Source organism: Schistocerca nitens, chromosome 9 (assembly GCF_023898315.1).
Source record: "Schistocerca nitens isolate TAMUIC-IGC-003100 chromosome 9, iqSchNite1.1, whole genome shotgun sequence".
Lineage (NCBI taxonomy): Eukaryota > Metazoa > Arthropoda > Insecta > Orthoptera > Acrididae > Schistocerca > Schistocerca nitens.
Window position 1 is genome coordinate 148330656 of NC_064622.1, and position 22718 is coordinate 148353373.

At 40.9% G+C, this 22718-nt stretch overlaps 2 protein-coding genes across 7 annotated transcripts in view; one reads left to right on the forward strand and one right to left on the reverse strand.

The window, feature by feature from the left end:
* Nucleotides 1–22718, reverse strand: part of LOC126203706 (uncharacterized) — a 66894-nt gene that overhangs the window by 37162 nt on the left and 7014 nt on the right. The window contains exons 1-3 of one of the 2 annotated variants that reach the window (XM_049938075.1): nt 20439–20592; nt 6017–6255; nt 2643–2849 (exon numbers count right to left, since the gene is read on the reverse strand). In XM_049938075.1, coding sequence (XP_049794032.1) covers nt 2643–2849; nt 6017–6255; nt 20439–20553 — 561 coding nt within the window. In that variant the 5' untranslated portion in view covers nt 20554–20592. Of the gene's footprint in view, nt 1–2642; nt 2850–6016; nt 6256–20438; nt 20593–22718 lie in introns of those variants that run through there. The other variant, XM_049938076.1, reaches the window with a different exon arrangement.
* The window catches only part of LOC126203708 (cell cycle checkpoint protein RAD1-like), a 58874-nt gene continuing 56629 nt past the window's right edge, over nt 20474–22718 (forward strand). Inside the window, exons 1-2 of one of the 5 annotated variants that reach the window (XM_049938081.1) lie at nt 20474–20507; nt 21326–21533. Coding sequence is in view for 1 of the 5 variants with exons in the window: in XM_049938084.1 (XP_049794041.1) it covers nt 21507–21533 (27 nt within the window). In the remaining 4 variants the exon portion in view is untranslated. Of the gene's footprint in view, nt 20508–20597; nt 20877–21325; nt 21534–22718 lie in introns of those variants that run through there. The other 4 variants (XM_049938083.1, XM_049938084.1, XM_049938079.1 and 1 more) reach the window with 4 other exon arrangements.

A 22718-nucleotide genomic window follows, 5' to 3' on the forward strand; every position in this document is an offset into this window, starting at 1 on the left:
GTAACCGCATGTATTTATGAAGGTATTCATTTCAATAAAACAATTTTTAGTAAAGTATCCCAAAATATGTGTCCTAAATATTAAAGTAAAAATGTGGATAGCTAAAAGATTAGACAAAAATTGAAGTAATATGAATATGGGATGAAATTCATGAAATCAACATATTCACTCTGCTGAGTATCAATATTTTGAAGTTCTTGAACTTAAAAGTAACACCACATAACTTTGCTAAGAAATAATTAAAAATATGGAAAGCAAGCAATCACCAAGTTGAAACTTCCTGGCAGATTAAAACTGTGTGCTGGGCCGACACTCGAACTCGGGACCTTTGCCTTTCGCAGGCAAGTGCTCTACCAACTGAGCTACCCAAGCATGACTCACGCCCCATCCTCACAGCTTTATTTCTGCCTTCCAAACTTTACAGAAGCTCTTCTGCGAACCTTGCAGAACTAGCACTCCTGAAAGAAATGATATTGCGGAGACATGGCTTAGCCACAGCCTGGGGGATGTTTCCAGAATGAGATTTTCACTCTGCAACGGAGTGTGCGCTGATATGAAACTTCCTGGCAGATTAAAACTATGTGCTGGGCCGACACTCGAACTCAGGACCTTTGCCTTTCGCGGGCAAGTGCTCTACCAACTGAGCTACCCAAGCACGACTCACGCCCCGTCCTCACAGCTTTACTTCTGCCAGTACCTCGTCTCCTACCTTCCAAACTTTACAGACGCTCTTCTGCGAACCTTGCAGAACTAGCACTCCTGAAAGAAAGGATATTGCGGAGACATGGCTTGGCCACAGCCTGGGGGATGTTTCCAGAATGAGATTTTCACTCTGCAGCGGAGTGTGCGCTGATATGAAACTTCCTAGCAGATTAAAACTGTATGACGGGCCGAGACTTGAACTCGGGACCTTTGCCTTTCGCGGGCAAGGGGAGGGGGTTGGAGTGACGGACATATTGTAGGAGAGGTCCAAGCTGCACACAACATAAAGGCCGACGTTTGGAGGTTGAATCCAGGTAGCATGCATTTTGAAACTGCCACTAACATCAAACTGTAGTATGTAGAGCAGTGTGCTGTTAAAATATTCTGGGCTACAGTGTCATAGTCAAGTTTTGAGCACAGATGATAGCCAATAATATTTTAATAGCTGCGACATTTTTGGCCCTGACAGTTTACATTTTACAACTTACTCATTGTTCACAATTTTACTACCCACACAGTTATGTTTTAATCTCAATATCAATTTGTAACAGTTGAATAAAATCTGAAAAATAACTTTGTTTGATGGAATGATGCTCTTTCATTCAACAATGATGCTTGTGAGGCACATATGTATAAAAGTGCTTATAACCTATTACACACAAAAAACATCACTGAGAGCTTCCTTCATTAAATCTGGAAAATGTAATGTATCACCTGGCAGTGAAGCCAATCGACAATCATTTATAGACCAGTATTTCACAATTTGACAGTGCCATGAACTCCATTCCCCTTGGATGCCATCTTGTGCCATGGTATTGCATATAAAAAATTTCTGGTGCATTTGAATGTACACTCAACAAAATGTAATTCTGAAATGACATAGTTCTACTCATTAGTGACCTGTACTCACTGGTAAAAAAGTAAATAAATAAATTTTTAAAAAGTCAGGTAAAAATTATGTGAAATGATTTAGATTTATCTAAATGTAAGAAATAAAATAGATTAAAGAAACATTTACCACACTTCATTTGCTGCACATGATATCAAGCCTCATTCAAAGGTGCATCAAATGTTTCTATAATCTGTTTTATTTCTTACTTCTGGACAAATCGTTTCACAAAACATTTGACTGGTTTCTTTCTTTTTTTTCATTATCAAATTGTGTTCAGAATGCATAATCTTACTGACATCTTATTTGCTTTCCTAGCCTCTCCTGTTCTTAAAATGTCCTGAATTTAGGTCTTGATTTAAAAGACACCATTTTGTCAGTTAAATATCACACCAATGTAACTTTTTATGTGCAAAATAGATAAGCCTTGAAGCGATACATTTTTTACATTTGCTTTGTTTTCCTAGTTGCTGATGCTCTTGAAATGTACTAAATTTTGTACTTGATTCAAAGGAAGCCACATTAAAAATCAAATATTACAGCAATGCATCTTTTTTATGTACAATAACTATTTGGACTTTTTGACACTTCACATCAGCAGGAGTTGTTCATGAAATATTTTAATTTTCCCTCAAATCAGTAATTATTATTTTGTCAATTACCTTGACTATTTTCAAGCAAATAAACACTTTTTCTCAGAACTACACCACATAATGGTCAATCTGATTCCTCATTTGCCCATTTCCCACTCATTGTTTGGCAATGAAAATTCAGACAGAAACCTATTGTTTAATTTCTTGGGAGTCTTGCTTTCACTCCACTCAAATGTTTGAGCAGGAATTCATGAAGAACTAGATTCAAACTTAATGCTTGTGAAACATTGCAGACTCTAGGCAAAGAAGAGTGCCATAAATGTTATGACACATCACCCAACAGCGTCAGGAAGGACAATAAAAATAAAGAAAGTGACTAAGTCGATTTCTGTTTCAGAACACAATTTTAACTAAAGATTGTATGTATATCTTAACTGGTTTCCCACTCACTGTCACACCTTCAGACCAGTCAGCTTGCGCACATTCCTGTAGAAAGTGGATGCAAGTGCTGAGGGCCACAGGGAGAGGTTCAGGTTCCATAGCTGGGGATGTAGCAGGGCCTCCAACACATCATTCATCAGCTGCCACCGTGCCTCCCCATACCCACTTTTACCAACACCCGCTTCAGCTTCTTCTCGAGTCAGATTCTGAAATGCCGCCAACAGCTGCAAATGTAAAACATAAAAAAATACTGATTATCAAATTCTCACATGTTACGCATCAACTTCAAGATGAACATTATCATAAGTAATAGCAAAAGAGCGTTGCAGAAAGGAAACTTCATGACACTGATACATGTGTTGCCATACTACCTCAGCTAACATGTATAAGGGTTCATAGAGAGATGTGCAAGACAAAAAACACAATCTAATGATCAAACCACAAGATTACTACATATTCATTGTATGTTTTAAAATAAGATATAGAGTGAACTATTAACATGTGTCAGCCATAGCTTACAAAAAATAAGACAGGAGGAAGGTCTCTTGTATTTCTGTACATAAACTCCTTTACACATTACCTTTAGCTATATGACAACATACATGCCTCAGCATTACGAGGCTGCTTCTACTGCAACACTGGGTTATGTACATTGAACGTTTTCCTTTTATAAAGCTGTTATTTTTTATATTTTTTGCTATGTTTCATTATTCTAGTTTAAAGATCTGAAGGTGCCTGTCACAGTTGAAACAGTAAATTCTATGACTGTCATCTGGTTAAAAATAAATATAAGACAACAATTATATTAATCACACATTTTCAAAACAAGAATGTCATATTCAACCCCGGAATGTGGCATCCTTAGATTTCACACAGGAGTTAACAATACATAATGTTCAGTGAATTCCACAACACATTGTATCTTTCATTGAGTTTTTTAATATCCATCAATGTTTTTATTCCTTTCACTGTTACTGTTCATTGTCCAACACTATTTGAATGCCCTCTGAATAAGAAAGTTGGTTATACTATTCCATTTGCAAGATTACAAAACTGGATTATTTGGAATTTCTTCTATACATATCTCCTTTGTGTTGAAACAATAATTTCAAATCCAGAAAGATAATAATTTACTCATGTTATGCACTTTTTGGATAAAATATGCAAAATTAATGATTAAAAAATTCTAGAAAAATACTGCACAACATCAAGATCAATTATTAAAATTGTAAATAGATATAGTTAGGAATCTTTAATACATATTACAAGGCAGTTGGTTGTAGCAAATTTTTAGCAGGGAATCGTCTATAAATTTTAACAATGAAAATCATTAAGCCCTTACACAGAAATTTGCATGTTTCAAAAGTAATTGTTCAAAATCAATACTTTATGAAATTTTATATAGAAAATAAATTGCGTATGAAAACATACATTGTCAAATAATCCCTTCATTACAATAAAACTTACTATTACACTTAAGTCCTTGTGAACCTATTACTTCTCATTCAAATTTTACAACAGTATTAATACTATTAAGTAACTAGTAATCACCGATTGTTAAATTTTTATGTAATGGCCAGTGCAAGGCCAAGCACGAGATAACTGTTAAAGTGGGCCAGTTGTTGGGGTAGCTGTTGAAGTTGTTGGTCAGATGTTAAAGTATGGAGCACGCAAGTTGTAAAAAACACAAGAAAGTACAATTATGTAACTAGTCTGAAAAGTGTACGAAGAGATGTGTATGAAAATTGAGGCAATACAAGATTACACAAGCTAAAAGCTACAGTTTTATTCTGTACATAGACATCGAGTCTACTTGATCAGATAAATATTTTTTGTAACACAAAATGCAAAATATGATTATTTTAAATAATGTGCAGCACAGTTGCAGTTATGTCTGTGACTGTAGACAGACGGAGTTATATTTGAATCTATTTCAGCATTCGCTAAGAAGAGCTATATACGGGGTGACCCAAAAGTCGATTAACATTTGAAAATTCAGTAAGTCACAGAATAATAAGACAGAGAGGTAAAAATTGTTCAAACAAATGCGTGGCTTTATGGAAACAAAAAAAAGTTCACAGAATGACCAACAGATGGCACTTCATAGAATACAAAAGCAATACTTAGCACAACAACTGATGTTTAGCAAAGACAATGTTCTTCCTAACAAATGCTCTACATGCCGACCATCGTTCATTAACAATACCTGTAGACGAGGGACAATATTGTTAGCAGCAGTGTACAGCTTTTCAGTAGGTATGGCAAGAAATTGCCATTGGATGTTGTCCTTCAGCATCCCTAATGGGACAGGATGATACGAGTATATTTGCAAATTCAGGTAAGCCTGTAACCAACACGGATTGAGGCCTGGGTACCTGGTAGGCCAAGTGGCAGCTTAGCATGCGATCACCAACAAATGGTGGGTGCAAGAGATCTCTCTTACATATAGCAATACAGATTGAGTGCCATCCTGCATAAGAGTCATACTTTCCCGCAGGTGTTTATCAGCCAGGCTAGGGATTATGTGATTCTGTAATGTATGAGTGTACCTCACACCAGTCATGGTGATAGGTTAAAAAGAAGCAGCATGCATTCCCTTGGAGAAAAAGGATCCGATTACAAACAATGTGGTAAATTCACACCCAACTGTGATTTTCTCGTCATACAATGGGGTTTTCATGGCAGTTCTATGATTTTCAGCAGCCCAAATTCTGCAGTTGTGAGTGTCCTCATGTGGCGTCATTGGCGTGTTGCTGTTCAGCTAAATCTGTTGCCCAGTTTTTGCACACATTTTTGGTTTCAATAAAACCTCAAGTTGCTTCAGGCTTGTGTGTCACATTAATAGACGTTTGGGTCATCCTGTATGTGCAATTCCTCATAGAGTATTATCCTGATGGTTAAAGGCATTTTTTGTTGTTGCTGTTGTTGTTGCCGCTGTGGTTTTCAGTCCAAAGACTGGTTTTATACAGCTTTCCATTCATGCTACTCTATCCTGTGCAAGTATCTTCATTTCTGAATAACTACTGCCACCCACATCCTTTTGAATCTGTACTCGTCTCTTGCTCTTCCCCCTAATACCAAATTGACAATTTCTTGATGTCTCAAAATGTATCCTATCAACTGAACCCTTCCTTTAGTCAAGTTATACCATAATTTTCTTTTCCCCCAAATTCTATTCAGAACCCCCCCTCATTAGCTATGCAATCTACCCATCAAATCTTCAGCATCCTTCTGTAGCACCATATTTCAAAACCTTTTAAGATGAAATGAACTTAATTATCATATAAAGTAGGAAGTAACAATACTTTTATGAAACACATTACATTACAAAAAATTAAAATGCAACAGCTAAAATGGGAAGAGAAAATAAACATAAATAGATGGTGCTCACCTCTTCACAAAGTTGGGCACACAGGACTGGAGGTAGGTTGCTGTACAGGAATTCATGGAGTGGCTTGAGTGATGATGGAGGCATCTTAGTCCGCTTGGGGATGAGCCTTTTGAGGATATAACCATGCTGAGAAAAGCCTGCCAGAAATTGGCGCACTCTCTGACACACATTGGTCACCACAGCAGCCATCACCAGCTCCTGCAGGCTCTGTGGCTGCAGGCAGACCGTCATTTCCGACCCTTGCAAGAAGCACAGTAGACAACTTATTTCACAAGAATATCAGCATCTTCAGCAGTTAATATAATTTTTATTTCTATTGGTAGGACTTATCTGATATGTTGACTTAAAGTAAAACATCAGATATATTTTTCAAACACCAGTCTCATTAAAATAAAATAAAGTTTTAAACAAGTCATTAAACTTGCAATAAAATGCCCAAACCATTCCATGTTGCACAGCCCTTCCTCAGGTGACATGCCAGGATCCACTGGACTATGCCATACCTATTGCTGTAGCACTGACAGACTTTGCCATTAATGCCTCACCCAGTAGTATCTCCCAAAAGATTTTGGTTTGATCAGCAGTGTACACTGCCAGATGATTACGTCTGAACACTCACCCAAGACTGACACATAGTGTTTCTTACCTGACAGACTGTGAGTTTTTGCTAGATATTGAGGAATATCCTTCGCTTGCTTAAATGCTACATTAACTAGAAGTTATGAAGGTCTTGCTTGATAGACTGTGAATCTCCATGAGATATATTTGTGAATTATCTTTGTTTCCTCTGGTGAAAGACTTCAAAAATTTTAGGAATGTTATAGAGTATCTCTGCTTTCATGACTAAGCTAACTGTATTCAGAGAAATTATATAAACATTATGGGTGAAATGAGTACCCTACTTTACACTGTAATACATGTTACAATGAGTTTGCCTCTGAAGTAAAATGTTATAACTTAAGAACAGAATTTCTTTCTGTTTCTGTAACTGCATCTACTTTTTGGTGATATGCATGAGAAATACTGTGTTTTTTCTTCACAAATTTCAACTAGTCACTCGTACGTTCATTTTGTCCAATATATGCCAACAAGAGGGAGAACTTTCATGGATGTAAGAGTCAAAGTATACATTAACAAAAGATAAGCAAATCAGAGGAACTCAATTTGTATACTGTATTAATGATAAACTAATCACTACACTGCTTAACACCATGTGTGCTTATGGCAGCTAAATTTAATCAGAAAGAAAGCTGCTAATCTGAAAAAAGCTGCTGCCTTCCCAGTTATATTAGATATTTGCTGTCTATCTGCAATTGGTATTTAATGTTTACTTGATTACAGTGGTATTTTCCAATAAAAATATTTACTAACATCTGCAAGTACTGAGGCTCACAGCTTTATGATTAACGCTGCTATATGGTATACAGTCACTGTAAAGAAACTTTGAAAGAAGCAGAAACTACTGCATAACAGGTGTAAAACAAAGCATAGGACTATTGATAGAGATATGCTGAATGAAAAGTGACTGGCTGCCTAGAGAGCAATACGTGACGCCTTCAATGACTATCATAGCAGAATACTGTCCAATGATCTTTCAGAAAATCCAAAGAAATTCTGGTCATGTGTAAAGGCTGTTAGTGGACCAAAGTTAGTGTCCAGTCACTTGCAAATGATACAGGAATTGAAACCGAGGATAGCAAAGCAAAAGCTGAAATGCTTAACTCCATTTTCAAATGTTCCTTTAAAAATGAAAATCTAAGAGAATTGCCCAATTTAATCCTCATACCACTGGAAAGATGAGTGAAATAAGTGCTAGTGTCAGGGGTGTTGAGAAACAGCTGAAATCGTTAAAACTGAACAAATCTCCAGGACCCAACAGAATCCCTACCAGATTCCTTACCAGTTTTGTGGTTGAGTTGGCTACTCTCCTAAATATAACCTATTGCAGATCCCTTCAACAAAAAACTGTGCCCATTAGTTGGAAAAAAAGTGCAAGTCACATGTGTTTGCAAGGAGGGTAGTAGAAGGAATCCACAAAACTACTGTCCAATATACTTGACATCAACTTGTTATAGAATCTTATAATATATTATGAGCTCAAATATCATGAGATGTCTTGAACAGAATGACCTCTTCCTTGTCAAGTACTATGAGTTCCAAAAACATTGACCATATGAAACCCAATGCACTCTTCTCACATGACGTACTGAAAGCTTTGGATCAAGGCAATCTGGTAGATGCTGTATTTCTTGATTTCTGGTAAGCCTTTGACTAAGTACCACATATATGCTTCTTGTCAAAGTACAATCATATGGGGTATCGAGTAAAATTTTTGACTGGATTGAGGTTTTTTCAGTAGTGAGGGCCCAGCATGTTATCTTGGATGGACATCGTCAGATGCAGAAGTAACTTCAGGTGTGCCCATGGAAGTGCATTGGAACACTTGCTGTTCATGTTGTGCACAAAAAGAAAAGATGCATTACAAAGGAATTATCTGAATGAGATGGATGTTGGTAGATGTGATGTACATGTACATACAAACAAATTATTACAATTTCAGAAAAATTTGATGATTTATTCAAGGCAAAGAACTTCACAAATTGAGCAAGTCAATAATGCACTGGCCCACCTCTGGCCCTTATGCAAGTAGTTACTCAGCTTGGCATTAAGTGACAGAGTTGTTGGATGTTGTTCTGAGGGATATCATGCCAAATTCTGTCCAATTGGCACATTAGATCATCAAAATCCCTATATAGTTGGAGAGCTCTGCCTATAATGTTCCAAATGTTCTCAATTGGAGAGAGATCTGGTGCTCTTGTTGCCCAATGTAAGGTTTGGCTAGTATGAAGACAAGCAGCAGAAACTCTCACTGTTTAGAGGAAGGCATTATCTTGCTGAATTGTAAGCCCTGAATGGCTTGCCATGAAGAACAACAAAAAGGGGCATAGAATATTGTTGATGTACCACTGTGCTGTAAGGGTGCCACAGATGACAAGCAAAGGAGTCCTGCAATGAAAAGAAATAGCACTCCAGGCCATCATTCCTGGCTGTCAGGCTGAATGGTAGGTAACAGTCAGGCTGGTATCCCACTGCTGTCTGGGGTGTCTCCAGACATGTCTTCAGCCTGGAATTTTATTGACTGAAGTAAAATTGTCCTCAGTGATGATTCTTGCTTTAAATGATCCCCAATGATTGGCAAAGACATGCCTGGAGAAGCCCCAAACAACAGTGGGATACCAACATTCATTCACACAAGCAAGAACACTTCGTGCACACATGACCACCATCTCCACGGCTCAGACCAGAATGCCAGTCCATGCTACAGGAGATGGCGGTCATGAATGCGTGAAGTATGCTTGCTTGTGTGAATGTGAATGTGAATATGTGTGTGTGTGTGTGTGTGTGTGTGTGTGTGTGTGTGTGTGTGTGTGAGAGAGAGAGAGAGAGAGAGAGAGAGAGAGAGAGAGATACCTTTTCTGAAGAAGGCATTGGCCGAAAGCTTACTGTGTAAATGTCTTTTCATTGTGCTTCTTTTCTGAAGGAGGCTTTGGCCAAAAGCTTATTGTGTAACTATCTTTTCACTGTGCCTGTCTGCAACTCAATGTGTCAAGTTTGTAGTGAGTAGCAACCTATCTTTTCCTTATACTGTTCAGGAACAACTTAGGTAGTATTCCATTTGCTACGCAGAAAGGCTGCTTTCTTCAAATGTGAATAAATAAAAGATAACAAAGAGAGAGCCTAGCAGTATCCAATTACAAGATTAGTGCCTTACATCTGGACCTGTCAGCTAGTTTGTACAGGTTGAATACTACAAAGTGACATAAATTGGACTTAACGTGTGAAGTCAGCAGTACAGAAGGTAAAAGGGCGGGAGTTTGCTTGGGAAGAGAGTGATAAACTTTCCAGCATCTGCAAATGAAATTCCGCAAAGTCTGTTTCAGCATTTGGAGAACTATCAAAGATGGCATGACTGCAAACATTGAATAAATGCAGACACACCCAGCTTGGATCATAAAAGATCAGTATAACCCATAAGAAAGTCCAACATAGATGCTCAAGAAAACACTACCTCGTTTAAGTCTCTTTGGCCATTTCCAAGTGACCATTATATACATATAACTCAGAAAAGCACAACTACTCAGCTCCTCCAATTGTTGAGATCACATAAAATATTACGCATATAGATGCAATTTTTCCCATACTCTAAATGCTAATGAAATAGGACAGGTGCTAATACTGGCATAAAATAACTCCTCCATGCCCTGGATAGTGGCTTGTGTGTAGGTCTAGGGAAAGGGGAAACCCAAAAGGCAATGCACAAGCCATATGAAAGGGTTGATATGTAAAACATCAGCTGGGAGCTTCCTTCAGCAGAGATAAAGTGATATGCAGACAAGAAGAAGTATACTGAAAGTACCACCGTTACATTAATAATGACAAAAAAAAAAAAAAAAAATGATAATCAACCAAAGTTTGTCAGAGAAAAGAGAGGGACAAGTGAGTAAACATTGACAATACGTCTTCCTGCAGCTGAAGGTGAAGTACATAAACACGAGTGATGGGACACAGCTTATCCGAGGTAGTGATGAAGTGGGGATTTTCCCTTACAACCATTTCATGAGTGCACCATATCAGGAACCTATAAAACATCAAATCTCTGACATAGGCGCAGCCACAAAATGATCCTGCAAGAATGAAAGCAATGACGGCTGATGAGAATCGTTCAACGTGTGCAGCCCTTCTGCAAATAGCTGCAGGTTTCAATGCTTGGCTATCAACAAGTGCCAGTGTGCGAACTGTTCAACGAAAGTGCCCTCCGCCACACACCGTTGGGTGGCTTGCGGAGTATAAATGTAGATGTAGATCATCGATATGGACTTTCAGAGACGAAGGTCCACTCATGTACCCGCGATGACTGCATGACACAAAGCTTTACACCTTTCCTGGGCTCGTCAACACCGACTTCGGACTGTTGATGACTGGAAACATGTTGACTTGTTGGACGAGTCAGCCTCATGAATCCATGAACTCTGCATGTCAGGAGGGGACTGTTCAAGTTGGTGGTGGCTCTGTAATGGTGTGAGGCGTGTGCAGTTGGAGTGATATTGGACCCTGATAGGTCTAGAGACAACTCTGACACATATGTAAGCATCCTGTCTGATCACCAGCATCCATTTACATGCATTCTGCATTCTGACTGAATGGGGCAATTCCCACAAGACAATGTGACACCCCACATGTCTAGAATTGCTACAGAGTGGCTACAGGAACACTCTTCTGAGTTTAAACACTTCCGCTGTCCACCAAACTCCCCAGACATGAACATTGTTGAGCATTTCTGGGATGCTTTGCAACATGCTATTCAGAAGAGATCTTCACCCTCTTGTACTCTTACGGATTTATAGACAGCCCTGTAGGATTCATGGTGTCAATTCCCTCCAGCACTACTTCAGACATTAGTCGAGTCTATGCCATGTTGTGTTGTGGTACTTTTGCATGCACGCGAAGGGGTCTGCACAATATTCGGCAGGTGTACCGGTTTCTTTGGCTCTTCAGTGTAGTACACTCTCACATGTAGAGTGGTATCACAAGGCAGTTATTTCTTTCTGACTTGGCCTTAAGCGTCAACATTTTGACCAATATTTGTATAAATGGGCTGTTTTATGTATTTTATACTTCCATTACATAATTATTAATTCTGAAAAAGGTCAACAGTTGAATGCAAAAACAAAGGGAGTACGCAACCAGTGATACAAATTGGAGCACTTATACAAAACTAGTCGCAGGAAAAGGAGATACCGGACTGAGACTCACTAAAAGAATACAAAGGAAACACAATTCTCTTATTAAACAATGGAAAAATCCAGGATGGAATATGACAATATTATGAGAAGGATAGATTGCTACTGTTGAGTAAAAAAAAAGAAGACTCCTAAACAAGAAAGCTTTCGGCAGCCCCAGAGATAGTGGTCATGTATGTGTGTTGTCTACTTCAGAAGAAGGCCTTTTGGCTGAAAGCTTACTTGTTTAGCAATCTTTTTGTTCAGTCTGTCTGAGTCACATCTCCACTATATGCTTTCCCTAATTCACTTATAACAGAGGTAGCTTTCAAAACCATTGTTTGACTAAGTCTTGAGTATTTTTACATCAGTCTGGAATCCTACCAAGTAGCATTAGTATAGAAGATAAAGAAGATCCATGAAAGAACATAAATTTCATCAAAAGTCTGTTGGATTGTTTGGTTTAAAAGAGGGAGGGGAAGGGGCCAAACTACGAGGTTATTGGTCCCTTGTTCCCATTAAAATAATTGCACAAGGGAAAGAAGAAAAGAAAGGAGACATACAGCACAATAATGGGAGAAAGGAAGAACCAGAAGAACGACAGAAGCATAACCAGCACTACTATGGATGCAATACTAAAAGAAAGCCACAGAAAGAAGCAAGAAACAGGGGTAAAAAGAAGAGAGCAGATGACCGTGGCTGGCTGAACACGAGAATAAAAAGGAAAAGCCAGCCACTTGGTGACACATTAAAACATCCATCCTAAAAGCATTAGAGTGGAGAGCACAAAGGGACAAAGGACATGAGCTGAAACTTATGTAGAATGATAAAACCCAACATCACGTACAAAACGTAAAACTAAATTAGCCGATGAAGTGTTGTCAGCTAAAATTAATGGCAACGAGTCCAGTAACTGAAGAGTCCATCGAAGGGCAGCCAAAGGAGGACAGTCACCAAGATATGGGCCACTGTCAGCCAGGCACTGCACCAAAACTGAGGTGGGTCATCATGGTGCAGGAGGTAGCTGTGTGTCACCCAAGTGTAGCCAATGCCGAGCCGGCAGAGAACCACAGAGTCCCTGCGAGAGGCCCACATGGAGGACTGTTACACATTCTTAATCTGCTTAATGGCATGCAGTTTTTGTGCATGCTGAGGCTAAGCCATTCCATCTCCCAAAACCACAAAACCTTGCGGTGCAGTACTGAATGCAGGTCAGTTACAGAGAAGCCAATCTCCATAAGCAGTTTCTGCGTAGCCTGTTTGTCCAGCCTGTTGGCAAGTTTGTTGCCTGGGATTCCAACATGACCTGGGTTCCAGATAAACACCACTGAACAACCGGACTATTCCAGGGCATAGATGGACTCCTGGATGGTCGCTACCAAAGGATGATGAGGGTAGCCCTGATCAATAGCTTGTAGGCTGCTCGAGGAGTCAGTACACAGAAGAAACAACTCCCCAGGGCATGAACAGATGTGCTCAAGAGCATGAGATATAGCCACCAGCTCAGCAGTGAAAATCTGCAGCTATCGAGCAAGGAATGCTGCTCAATATGTCCTCCATGGACATACGCGAAGGCGACGTGACCATCAGCCATCGAGCCGTCGGTGGAAACCACTTCGTGGCCTCGGTGCATGTCAAGAAAATAGAGGAAGTGGCAGCGGGTTAACTGAGTCCTTAAGGCCATGTGAAAGGCCCAGGCAAAGCTGCAGCCTAGGTGTACACCATGGAGGTGTATGTGAATGGACTTCAAGTATAGGTGGTAAAGCCAAGGACTCCAGTTCGGAAAGAAGGGATTGGACACGAACTGCAATTGGAAGCCCTGACCTGGCCTGCCAATGCGGGAGATGAACCGCCATGGATGGGAAAAGGAGACGGTTATTCGGATGTGAAGGAGAACTACGAATGTGTGCAACATAACTGGCCAGCAGTTGTGCACGCCTAACCCACAATGGAGGGACTCCGGCCTCCATAACGACGCTGGTCACTGGACTCGTCCTAAAAGCTCCTGTCGCTAGGCAAATTCCACAGTGGTGCACTGGGTCAAGTAAACGCAACACTGAGGATGCGGCCGAACCATAAACCAGACTCCCATAGTCAAAGCAGGATTGAACAAAGGCTCTGTAGAGCTGCAGCAGAGTAGAGCGATCTGAAACCCAGTTGGCGATGCTCAGGCAGCGGAGGGCATTGAGGTGGTGCCAGCACTTCCGCTTAAGCTGACGAAGGTGAGGAAGCCAAGTCAATAAGGCATCGAAAACCAGTCCTAAGAACTGATGTGTCACCACTACAGTCAGTGGATCATCATTAAGGTAAAGTTCTGGTTCTGGATGAACGGTATGACATCGATAGAAGTGCATAACAAAGGACTTTGTGGCCCAAAACTTGAAACCTTGGGCTAGATCCCATGACTGCGCTTTGTGGATGGCTCCCTGTAGGCGCCGCTCAGCAACACCACTACTGGTGGATCAGTATGAAATGCAGAAGTTGTCTGGATACAGAGAAGGTGAGATGGACAGCCCTACAGCTGCTCCTAGACCGTTAATGGCCACTAAAAATAGAGAGACACTCAATACAGAGTCCTGCGGGAACCCATTCTCCTGGATATGGGGGGGGAACAATGGGAGGAACCAACTTGGACACGGAAAGTACAAACCGACAGGAAATTTTGGATGAAAATCGGGAGTAGCTCTCGGAGACCCCACTCGTATAATATGGAAAGGATATGATGTCGCCAAGTGGTGTCACACACTTTTCATAAATCAAAAAAAGACAGCAACCAGGTGTTGGCATCTGGAAAAGGCTGTTCAGATGGCAGACTTGAGGGACGATTATAATTATCAGTGGTAGAGCAACCCTGGTGGAAGCCACCCTGACATGGAGCCAGTAGCCCACATGACTCCAGGACCCAACCCAACAGCTGACACACCATACGTTCCAGCAGCTTACAAAGAACGTTGGTGAGGCTGATGGGCCAATAGCTATCCACATCAAGCAGGTTTTTACTGAGTTTGATCAGCAGAATGATGGTGCTCTCCCACCACCGCAATGGAAAGACACCATCGCACCAGAGCCAGTTGAAGATTACGAGGAGATGTCACTAGTAGTCAGATGAGAGATGTTTAATCATCTGACTGTGGATCTGATCTGGCCCAGGAGCTGTGTCGGGGCAATGTGCAAGGGTACTGAGGAGCACCCACTCTGTAAATGGGGCGTTATAGGATTCACTGTGGCATATAGTGAACGAGAGGACTTTCCTTTCCATCCGCCGCAAAGTTCTCGGCAATCACGTTTGCGTCGGTAGATAACACACGATTTATGTTACCACTGGGAACACCTGTTGGGGTCTGGTACCCAAAAACGCATTTGATCTTTGCTCAGACTTGGAAAGGTGACGTATGGCACCCAATGGTCGAGACATATCTCTGCCAACACTCCAGCTTCCGTCGTCTGATAAGTTGGTGAACATGGGTGCAAAGCCATTTAAAGGCTATGAGGCGCTCCAGGGAAAGGTGTCGCTTATGCCGCTGTAGAGCTCACCAACATTCCTTAATTGCTTCAGCGACTTCCGACAACCACCAAGGCACTGCCTTTCGCCGGGGGCACTCTAAAGAGCGAGGGATTGTGTTTTCTGCCACAGAAATGATTGTTGTAGTCACCTGCTCAACCATCACTTCGATGTTACCGTGTGGGGGACATTCAACAGTGACAGCAGAGGTGAAAGTTTCCCAGTCTGCCATGTTTACAGCCCATCTGAGCAGGTGTCTGTGGGCCGGACGCCAGGACAGTGACAGGAAGATGGGGAAGTGGTCACTACCACACAGGTCATTATGTGCTCTCCAGTGGATAGATAAGAAAAGTCCTCAGCTGCAAATTGATAAATCAATAGTCAAGTGGCTACCATGAGCCACTCTGAAATGTGTGGCGGCCCCAGTATTTAAGACGCAGAGATCAAACTGAGACATCTCTGCCTCGGCCAGTAAGCAGGGTGCCACCACACAAGGGGTTATGGGCGTTAAAATCTCCCAAAAGTAGGAAAGGTTTAGGGAGTTGATCAATCAGTGCAGTTAATACATTCAGGGATACTGCACCAACTGGAGGAAGATATATATTGCAGACAGTTATTTCCTGCGTCATCCTTTTCTGACAGCCACAGCTTCAAGAGGGGTTTGAAGGGGCACAGGTTCACTACAGACTGAGTTTAGGACATAAACGTAAACTCCACCTAACACTCGATTATAGTCACAATGGTTCCTGTAATATCCCTTATAGCCACAGAGGGCAGGGGTCCACATTGCTGGGAATCAGGTTTCCTGGAGGGCAATGCAGAAAGCAGGTGTAAAGCTTAACAGTTGCCTTAGCTCAGCCAGGCAGTGGAAAAAACCGCTGCAATTCCACTGGAGGATGATGTCATCGTGAGACTGGGAAGGCATGGAACATTCAATGAGGCAGTTTACGCCCCAGGGTCACCTGCTGCCACCGACCTTTTGCCTGAGCAGTCTATACCCATTGTGTCAGGGTCCAGTGAGATCCAGGTCCTCAGCAGACACCAGGAACTCCACCACATCTGCAGACTCAGATTTAGTAGGTAGCAGTGGTGTGGGTGCCACCGCAATTCCCTTGGTCTTGGGGACCTTGTTTTTGGATTTCTCTCGCTGCTCCTTGGGTTTCCCTGGCTGAGAGGACTTCACTAATTCAATCTCTGGGACTGAGGATGAGTGTGAAGCCCTATGACCAGCTGCTTTTGGGACCTTCAGCCACTGGCAGGTGTCATCTTTCCCACTAGCAGGAACCTGGGAAGGGAGTGACCCAAGACCCCTTCCTAGCGAGAGGAGCTGAAGAAGACTTACACTTCTGTGGCTCAGAAGTGGGGACTAATATTCCTGATGATTGAGGGGGTGTTGCTCCTAAAGTAGGTGGTGCAGGAGCAACAGCAGGGAAGTGCCCCCCACCGTCAAGGGGGCAGGTGTAGTCTTCTGGTTCTGAGAGGCAACAGGAATGCAAGGAACTGATGGGGTGACAACTGTTCTCACAGCGGCAGCGTAAGAGGAGGTCATAGCAACAGGATGTAGACCCTCAAATCTCCTCTTAGCCTCAGTGTAGGTCAGTCAGTCCAGGGCCTTATATTCCACGATTTTCCTCTCTTTCTATAAAATCTCGCAGCCTGGCGAGCAAGGTGAATGATGCTCTTTGCAGGTGACACAGATGGGAGGTGGGGCACACGGAGTACTGGGATGTGATGGACGTCCACAATCTCAACATGTGATGCTGGAAGTACAGCGGGAAGACATATGGCCGAACTTCCAGCACTTAAAGCACCGCATGGGGAGGGGGGGATATATGGCTTGACGTCACAGTGGCAAACCATCACCTTGACCTTCTCGGGCAATGTGGCACCCTCGAAGGCAAAGATGAAGACACCGGTAGCAACCTGATTATCCCTCGGACCCCGATGGACATGCCGGACAAAATGAACACCTCGCCACTCCTCTAAATTGGCGTGCAGCTTGTTGTCAGACTGCAAAAGAAAGTCCCTGTGGAATATAATACCCTGGACCATATTTAAGCTCTTATGGGGTGTGATGGTAACAGAAACATCCCCCCAACTTGTCACAAGCGACTAATGCCCATGACTGGGCAGAGGATGCTGTTTTTATCAAGACTGACCCAGAGCGCATTTTGGACAAGCCCTCCACCTTCCAAAACTTGTCCTCCAAATGCTCCACAAAAAACTGAGGCTTCATGGACATGAAAGATTCCCCATCAACTCTCATACATATGAGGTACCGGTTCAGTGAGTGAGTGTGTCACTGGTAGAAATTACAACAGAGGTGTTGTGGTCACAAAGAGGTCTCTACAGAGAAAATCCAAGAGCATACAATCCAAGAAAAGTCAATCAACATATTAATTCCTTCCATATACATATCACAAAAATGACCATGATGAGAAAATTAGAGAAATTCAAGCACAGGGCTTACCAAAAGTCATTTTCCCAAGCACTATTAAGCAAACAATAGCCATACCTTCCTTCACACATCAATGGAGTACATATGTGAAAAAGTTTTTGTCCACAAATCAGCACAGATTTATAAAGCGAAATTCGTCTTGTCCTTCTCTTGTGAGATACCTTCGAACCGTGGAGAAGTGCAACAGACAGATTCTCCAGGTGGACTATTAATGAAGGATTTCAGACAAGTGTGTAGCTCAAAGACCTCTTACATAATAGAACCCAGTATGTTGCCGGGATGGCAAGTGTTCATCAGATTCGAGGGTATTATCACGAGTGACCCAGGGAAGTATGATAGGACTGTTCTTGTTCTCTATATACTTAAGTGATCTGATGGGTAGGGTGAGCAGCAATTTGCAAATGTTTACTGATGACACTCTAGTGTATGAGAAAGTGTTGTCATTGAAATTGGATAATACAGGTTGTCTTAAACAGAATTTCTATTTGTTGTGATGAATGCCAGCTTGTTCTAAATGTAGAAAAATGTAAGTGATGCAGGAATAGGATACACAATACTGTAATGGTGAAAGATGGTATTAGTGGTGTGCTGCTTGACACAGTCACACTGACTAAATATTAGGTGTAAAGATGCAGAATGATATGAAATGGAACAAACGCGTAAGGTCGGTAGTAGAGAAGGCAAATGTTTGACTTCGGTTTATTGGAAGAATTTTAGGGAAGTGTAGTCCATCTAAAAGGGGACCCTGTACAAAACACTAGCATGACTCACTCTTGAGTACTGCTCAAGGGGTTGGGATTCCCACTAAGCCAGATAAAAGAAACACATGAAACAATTCAGAGCAGTTTGTTAGATTTGTTAGCAGTGAGTTCGATTGACAAGTATTAGGAGATGCTATGTGAACTCAAATGGGAAATTCTATTGAGAAAATTTAAAGATCTGGCTGAATGTGGAACAATTCTATTGTCACAAATGTATATTTTGCTTAAGGACTGTGAAAGCAGAACAAGAGAAATTAGAGCTTGTAGAGAGGCATATGAAGAGTTGTTTTTCCTTTGCTTTACTTTCAACTGGAACAGGAAAGCGAATGACTACTAGTGGCACAGGTGTGCTCCACCATGCACAATATGGTGGCTTGCGGTGTATAGCCCATATATTACATAGATGTAGATATAAGTGTCCCTCAGTGAAACTGACTCATTTTTGGAAGAAAGGATGTGCATTACGTCATGTACAAATGTAAAGGTTACATATGAAAGTCAAGCCGTGTGAGTTACATCATTCAAGCATGTTATGTAGCACTGTGTGAATCTGACACATTTTGGGAAGAAATGACACACTTGATGTCATATACAAATTGTTGATAAACATCAGCATATGTGGTTTCCATCTTTCAATCTGTGCCCATATGGGCACTGTATAGCTACTGGTCAGTCATGCATAACTATCTGAAAACAAGCAAAGAGTTCTATTTGGATTGTTACTGAGAAGTAACTACAGTAATATAAGAATGACACCGTCTTTGTATATCATCCTTGTAGGCAATGTTTCCTTCTGTTCATGTGTTTATATTGCATTGTACAACCTATTTATTGGTACAGATTTAGCACACACTATGGAGTGCAGGTTTCCTGATCAATTCTTTTTCATGTCATTTCATATTTCAATATGTTGACTCAGTTTTAGTTTGATATCTATTGGGCATCAAATAAATCTTCAGAATGAATTCCAGTTGATGTAATATCATATATTTCAACTTTTGAGGCCTATTGTTGGTGTGGAAATGTGTAACATCAGCGTTTATAGGTTCAGCAGCTAAGCTGTCTGTCTGGACCAAGCAAGAGTTCCGTCAACAATAAATTAGCTTGGCTCTGATTAGTATACTATAAAATGTATGCCTTTTAATAAAATGCTCGACAGATCAACAAAAAATTTGCTTTCGAAACGTTATTCAACATCGTTACGCTGCTAATAATTCTTTTGACAATAGCTTGAAATTGTTTATTGTGTTAATTGAATCCCTTCTAGTTAAATTTTACGAAAAATATTAACGTCCGGGTATCGCATTTACTTAAAAAAAAGGGTTCTCTCCCGTTGCGACCACTTTCTACATCTGCATCTTTGAGGCAGTATCAAATTAAAACAATATTTGCTTTTTCGCGGAGCTGTAATAATTATTCGAAACGAAAACCAAAGAGCTACAATGTGTACATATTAGCAGTCTCTAAACACAAGATCCAATTCTTCAAAGATATATTCTTCGCTAGTAATTTCCGTGTTAGGACAAGGAGGAATGTATATACAACATTAAAGTTCTGATGTAGAACATTGATTTTTCCCATGGAGAATAGTAGCTTCGTTACGTGCATTGTAGAAGTTTCGTCTGAGCCGGAAACCAAGTTGGACTAGACCACAAAATAAGGCTTATCGCTATCTTCAGATCCTCGTTTACACCCGCCGACGACCATTAAAAGGGCATTAGATGAGACGCTGAACCAATGAACAACCGGAAAAAACAACGCAAACTCAGATGTTGGAAGTTTGAAACCACGTACTTTATATCAAACAATAAAGGAAAAAAATGCTTAACAAAAACTCTGACTACTTTAGTACCATTTTCAACCATCATTTCTACTTTCGCAGTAACAACTGTTTAGTAACAGTAGGTAAATGTTCTCTCACCGGTAGTCCTTTTCGTATAATTACAAATCAACCTGTTTGGCACCAGCAGCTTTTCATTCCTTCTACTAGGTAGCACGCATTGCGAGTCATTCTGGTTCTTACGCAACAAATTCATGTTTATTCATTAACGTCAAAGCGTTAGACAGATAAGTTAAAACTAGTTTGCCTTGCGATGCTTTCATCCATTCAATAGACCCTATTGCTTCTCAAATACGCTGACATATTGGTTTTACGTGTGTGTGTGTGTGTGTGTGTGTGTGTGTGTGTGTGTGTGTGTTTCATATTCTGCCACATTTTTTAATGTTTGTAAACACTACTGAACATAAAATCCTTTTGTTTTTCTTGTTTTGGTAAGTATTTCGACGTCACATCAAGAGGAAGGTCGCTAGGGGTGTGCGCGCTATAGCACAGCCGATTTCAAGAGTACGCAGTGGCAAGGTTAGTAAGAGTGGGTAAAGAATCGACAGTGGACTGTTGGACAAGCCACAGTTGCCGGTTTGATGTGTTAGGATGTGAATCAAGAAAAAGAAAATGCATGACAGAATGGCCCAAATGCGAGATCTTACTTGGCTACAAAGGGAACGCATCAATGTATTTACCTGTGCGCCAGCTCATGGAGTTAAGATCGCTCCTCCCTTTACGTGGGATGCCTTCAACGTTATTAAACTGTTCGTCTTTGTTTCTTGGGGTTTACATATAATTCTGACAGCAAAGCAAACACTGTAAAAATTATTCTCATTACTTTATGTTACGAAATCTAATGTTTAATGGCTACTCAAAGCAGGCCTACTGTACAATTAGAGTAGTAGTAAAAAATTTAAATGTCAAAATATTGCTAACTGGCATTTTTTGTGTCTTGTCAAAAGCACTTGCTTCTGCATTTACAGGAACCTCCCCAAAGAAGCTCAAATATTGTGGTATCAGAGGTTTTTTCATTCTTCTTGTTACAACATACAGTGTCACGTTTGGGAATCAAGGAAAGGTGCACAACAATAGGGAATACCTAGACCAGATGAACCTCAGGGATCAATAGAGGGTCCACTTTTATGATTTGCAATCATATATGAAATGAGAAGAAATAATTTTCTTTGCTATGTAAGTATTACAGTCAAGCCTAACAGATAAAGTTCAACACTTTAAAACACAAACCAAATTTTCTGGAAAATTTACAACTGGTTCTCTGCAAATGTACTGTCACCGAGCTTAGATAAAAAACAGAGCGGAACACGCTATAAAAATCTTTCACCACCAACCTGGTGATGTAAGGAATTTAATAAATAATAAACTTAACTAAAATCATATCTGCTTGACAATCACTTCTACTCCATCGAATTGAAACATTTCTTAATGTGTAATAATATTGTGCTTTTGTGGTAGCGCATAGTTAAGTTCTTGTTTTGGTCTCCAATTTCAAGACTGTTTTCATGCAGCTCTCCACACTAATCTTTCCTGCACACACCGCATCATCTCCAAGTAACTACTGCAAACCACATCCACTGAAACTGCTTACTGTACTCGTCTCTTAATCAAAGTATTTCTGTACATATTTGCTGGCAAAATTCTTGACAGAAATACTAAGTCCTTATGTGGGTAAATGTCAGCATTATACCTATAACTGTGTGAATTTAGTGAAATGCCTCAACAATTTCAGGGTGAAGGACTCAGATAGCCTGGTGAGCTTTAACATCATTTTGTTGTTCACCTGAGTACCTCTAGGAGAGTTACTGGAGCACAGTGATCAGAAATAAGAATGGGAAGACCAGTGCCCTTTTCAGGCATGTCCTGCCCTCCACACATTTTCTATTTAATGGAGAATACTATGAACAAATAGAGGGAGTCCCAATGGGCTGCCCACTCTTCTTTGTGTCTGTGAATTTATATACGGAGCACTTTCAAGAAGAAGCCCTGACATCGATGAAGCAGCCCTGACGTCAACTAGATCAAAACTCGTTTCCATTTTCTGTTATGTGGATTACACATCTGCCATCTGGACCCATGAAAGGGACAAAATCCTTTGACTTCCTTGTGCGTATGAACTCCCTGCACCCCAACATCAGACTCACTATGGAGACCAAAGCAAAAGGAGGAATATCATTCCTGGACGTCATAGTCAAAATAAGAACTGATGGCACCCTGGGCCAAGGTGGTATTGGACAAAAATGCACACTGACCTTTATCTGGATGCAGCCGTCTGCCACCAACCTGTGAAGAGGAATGGAGCACTAAAAACTAATAAATATGGCCTGTACCATCTCATGACACATAAAGTCTGCCCTAGGA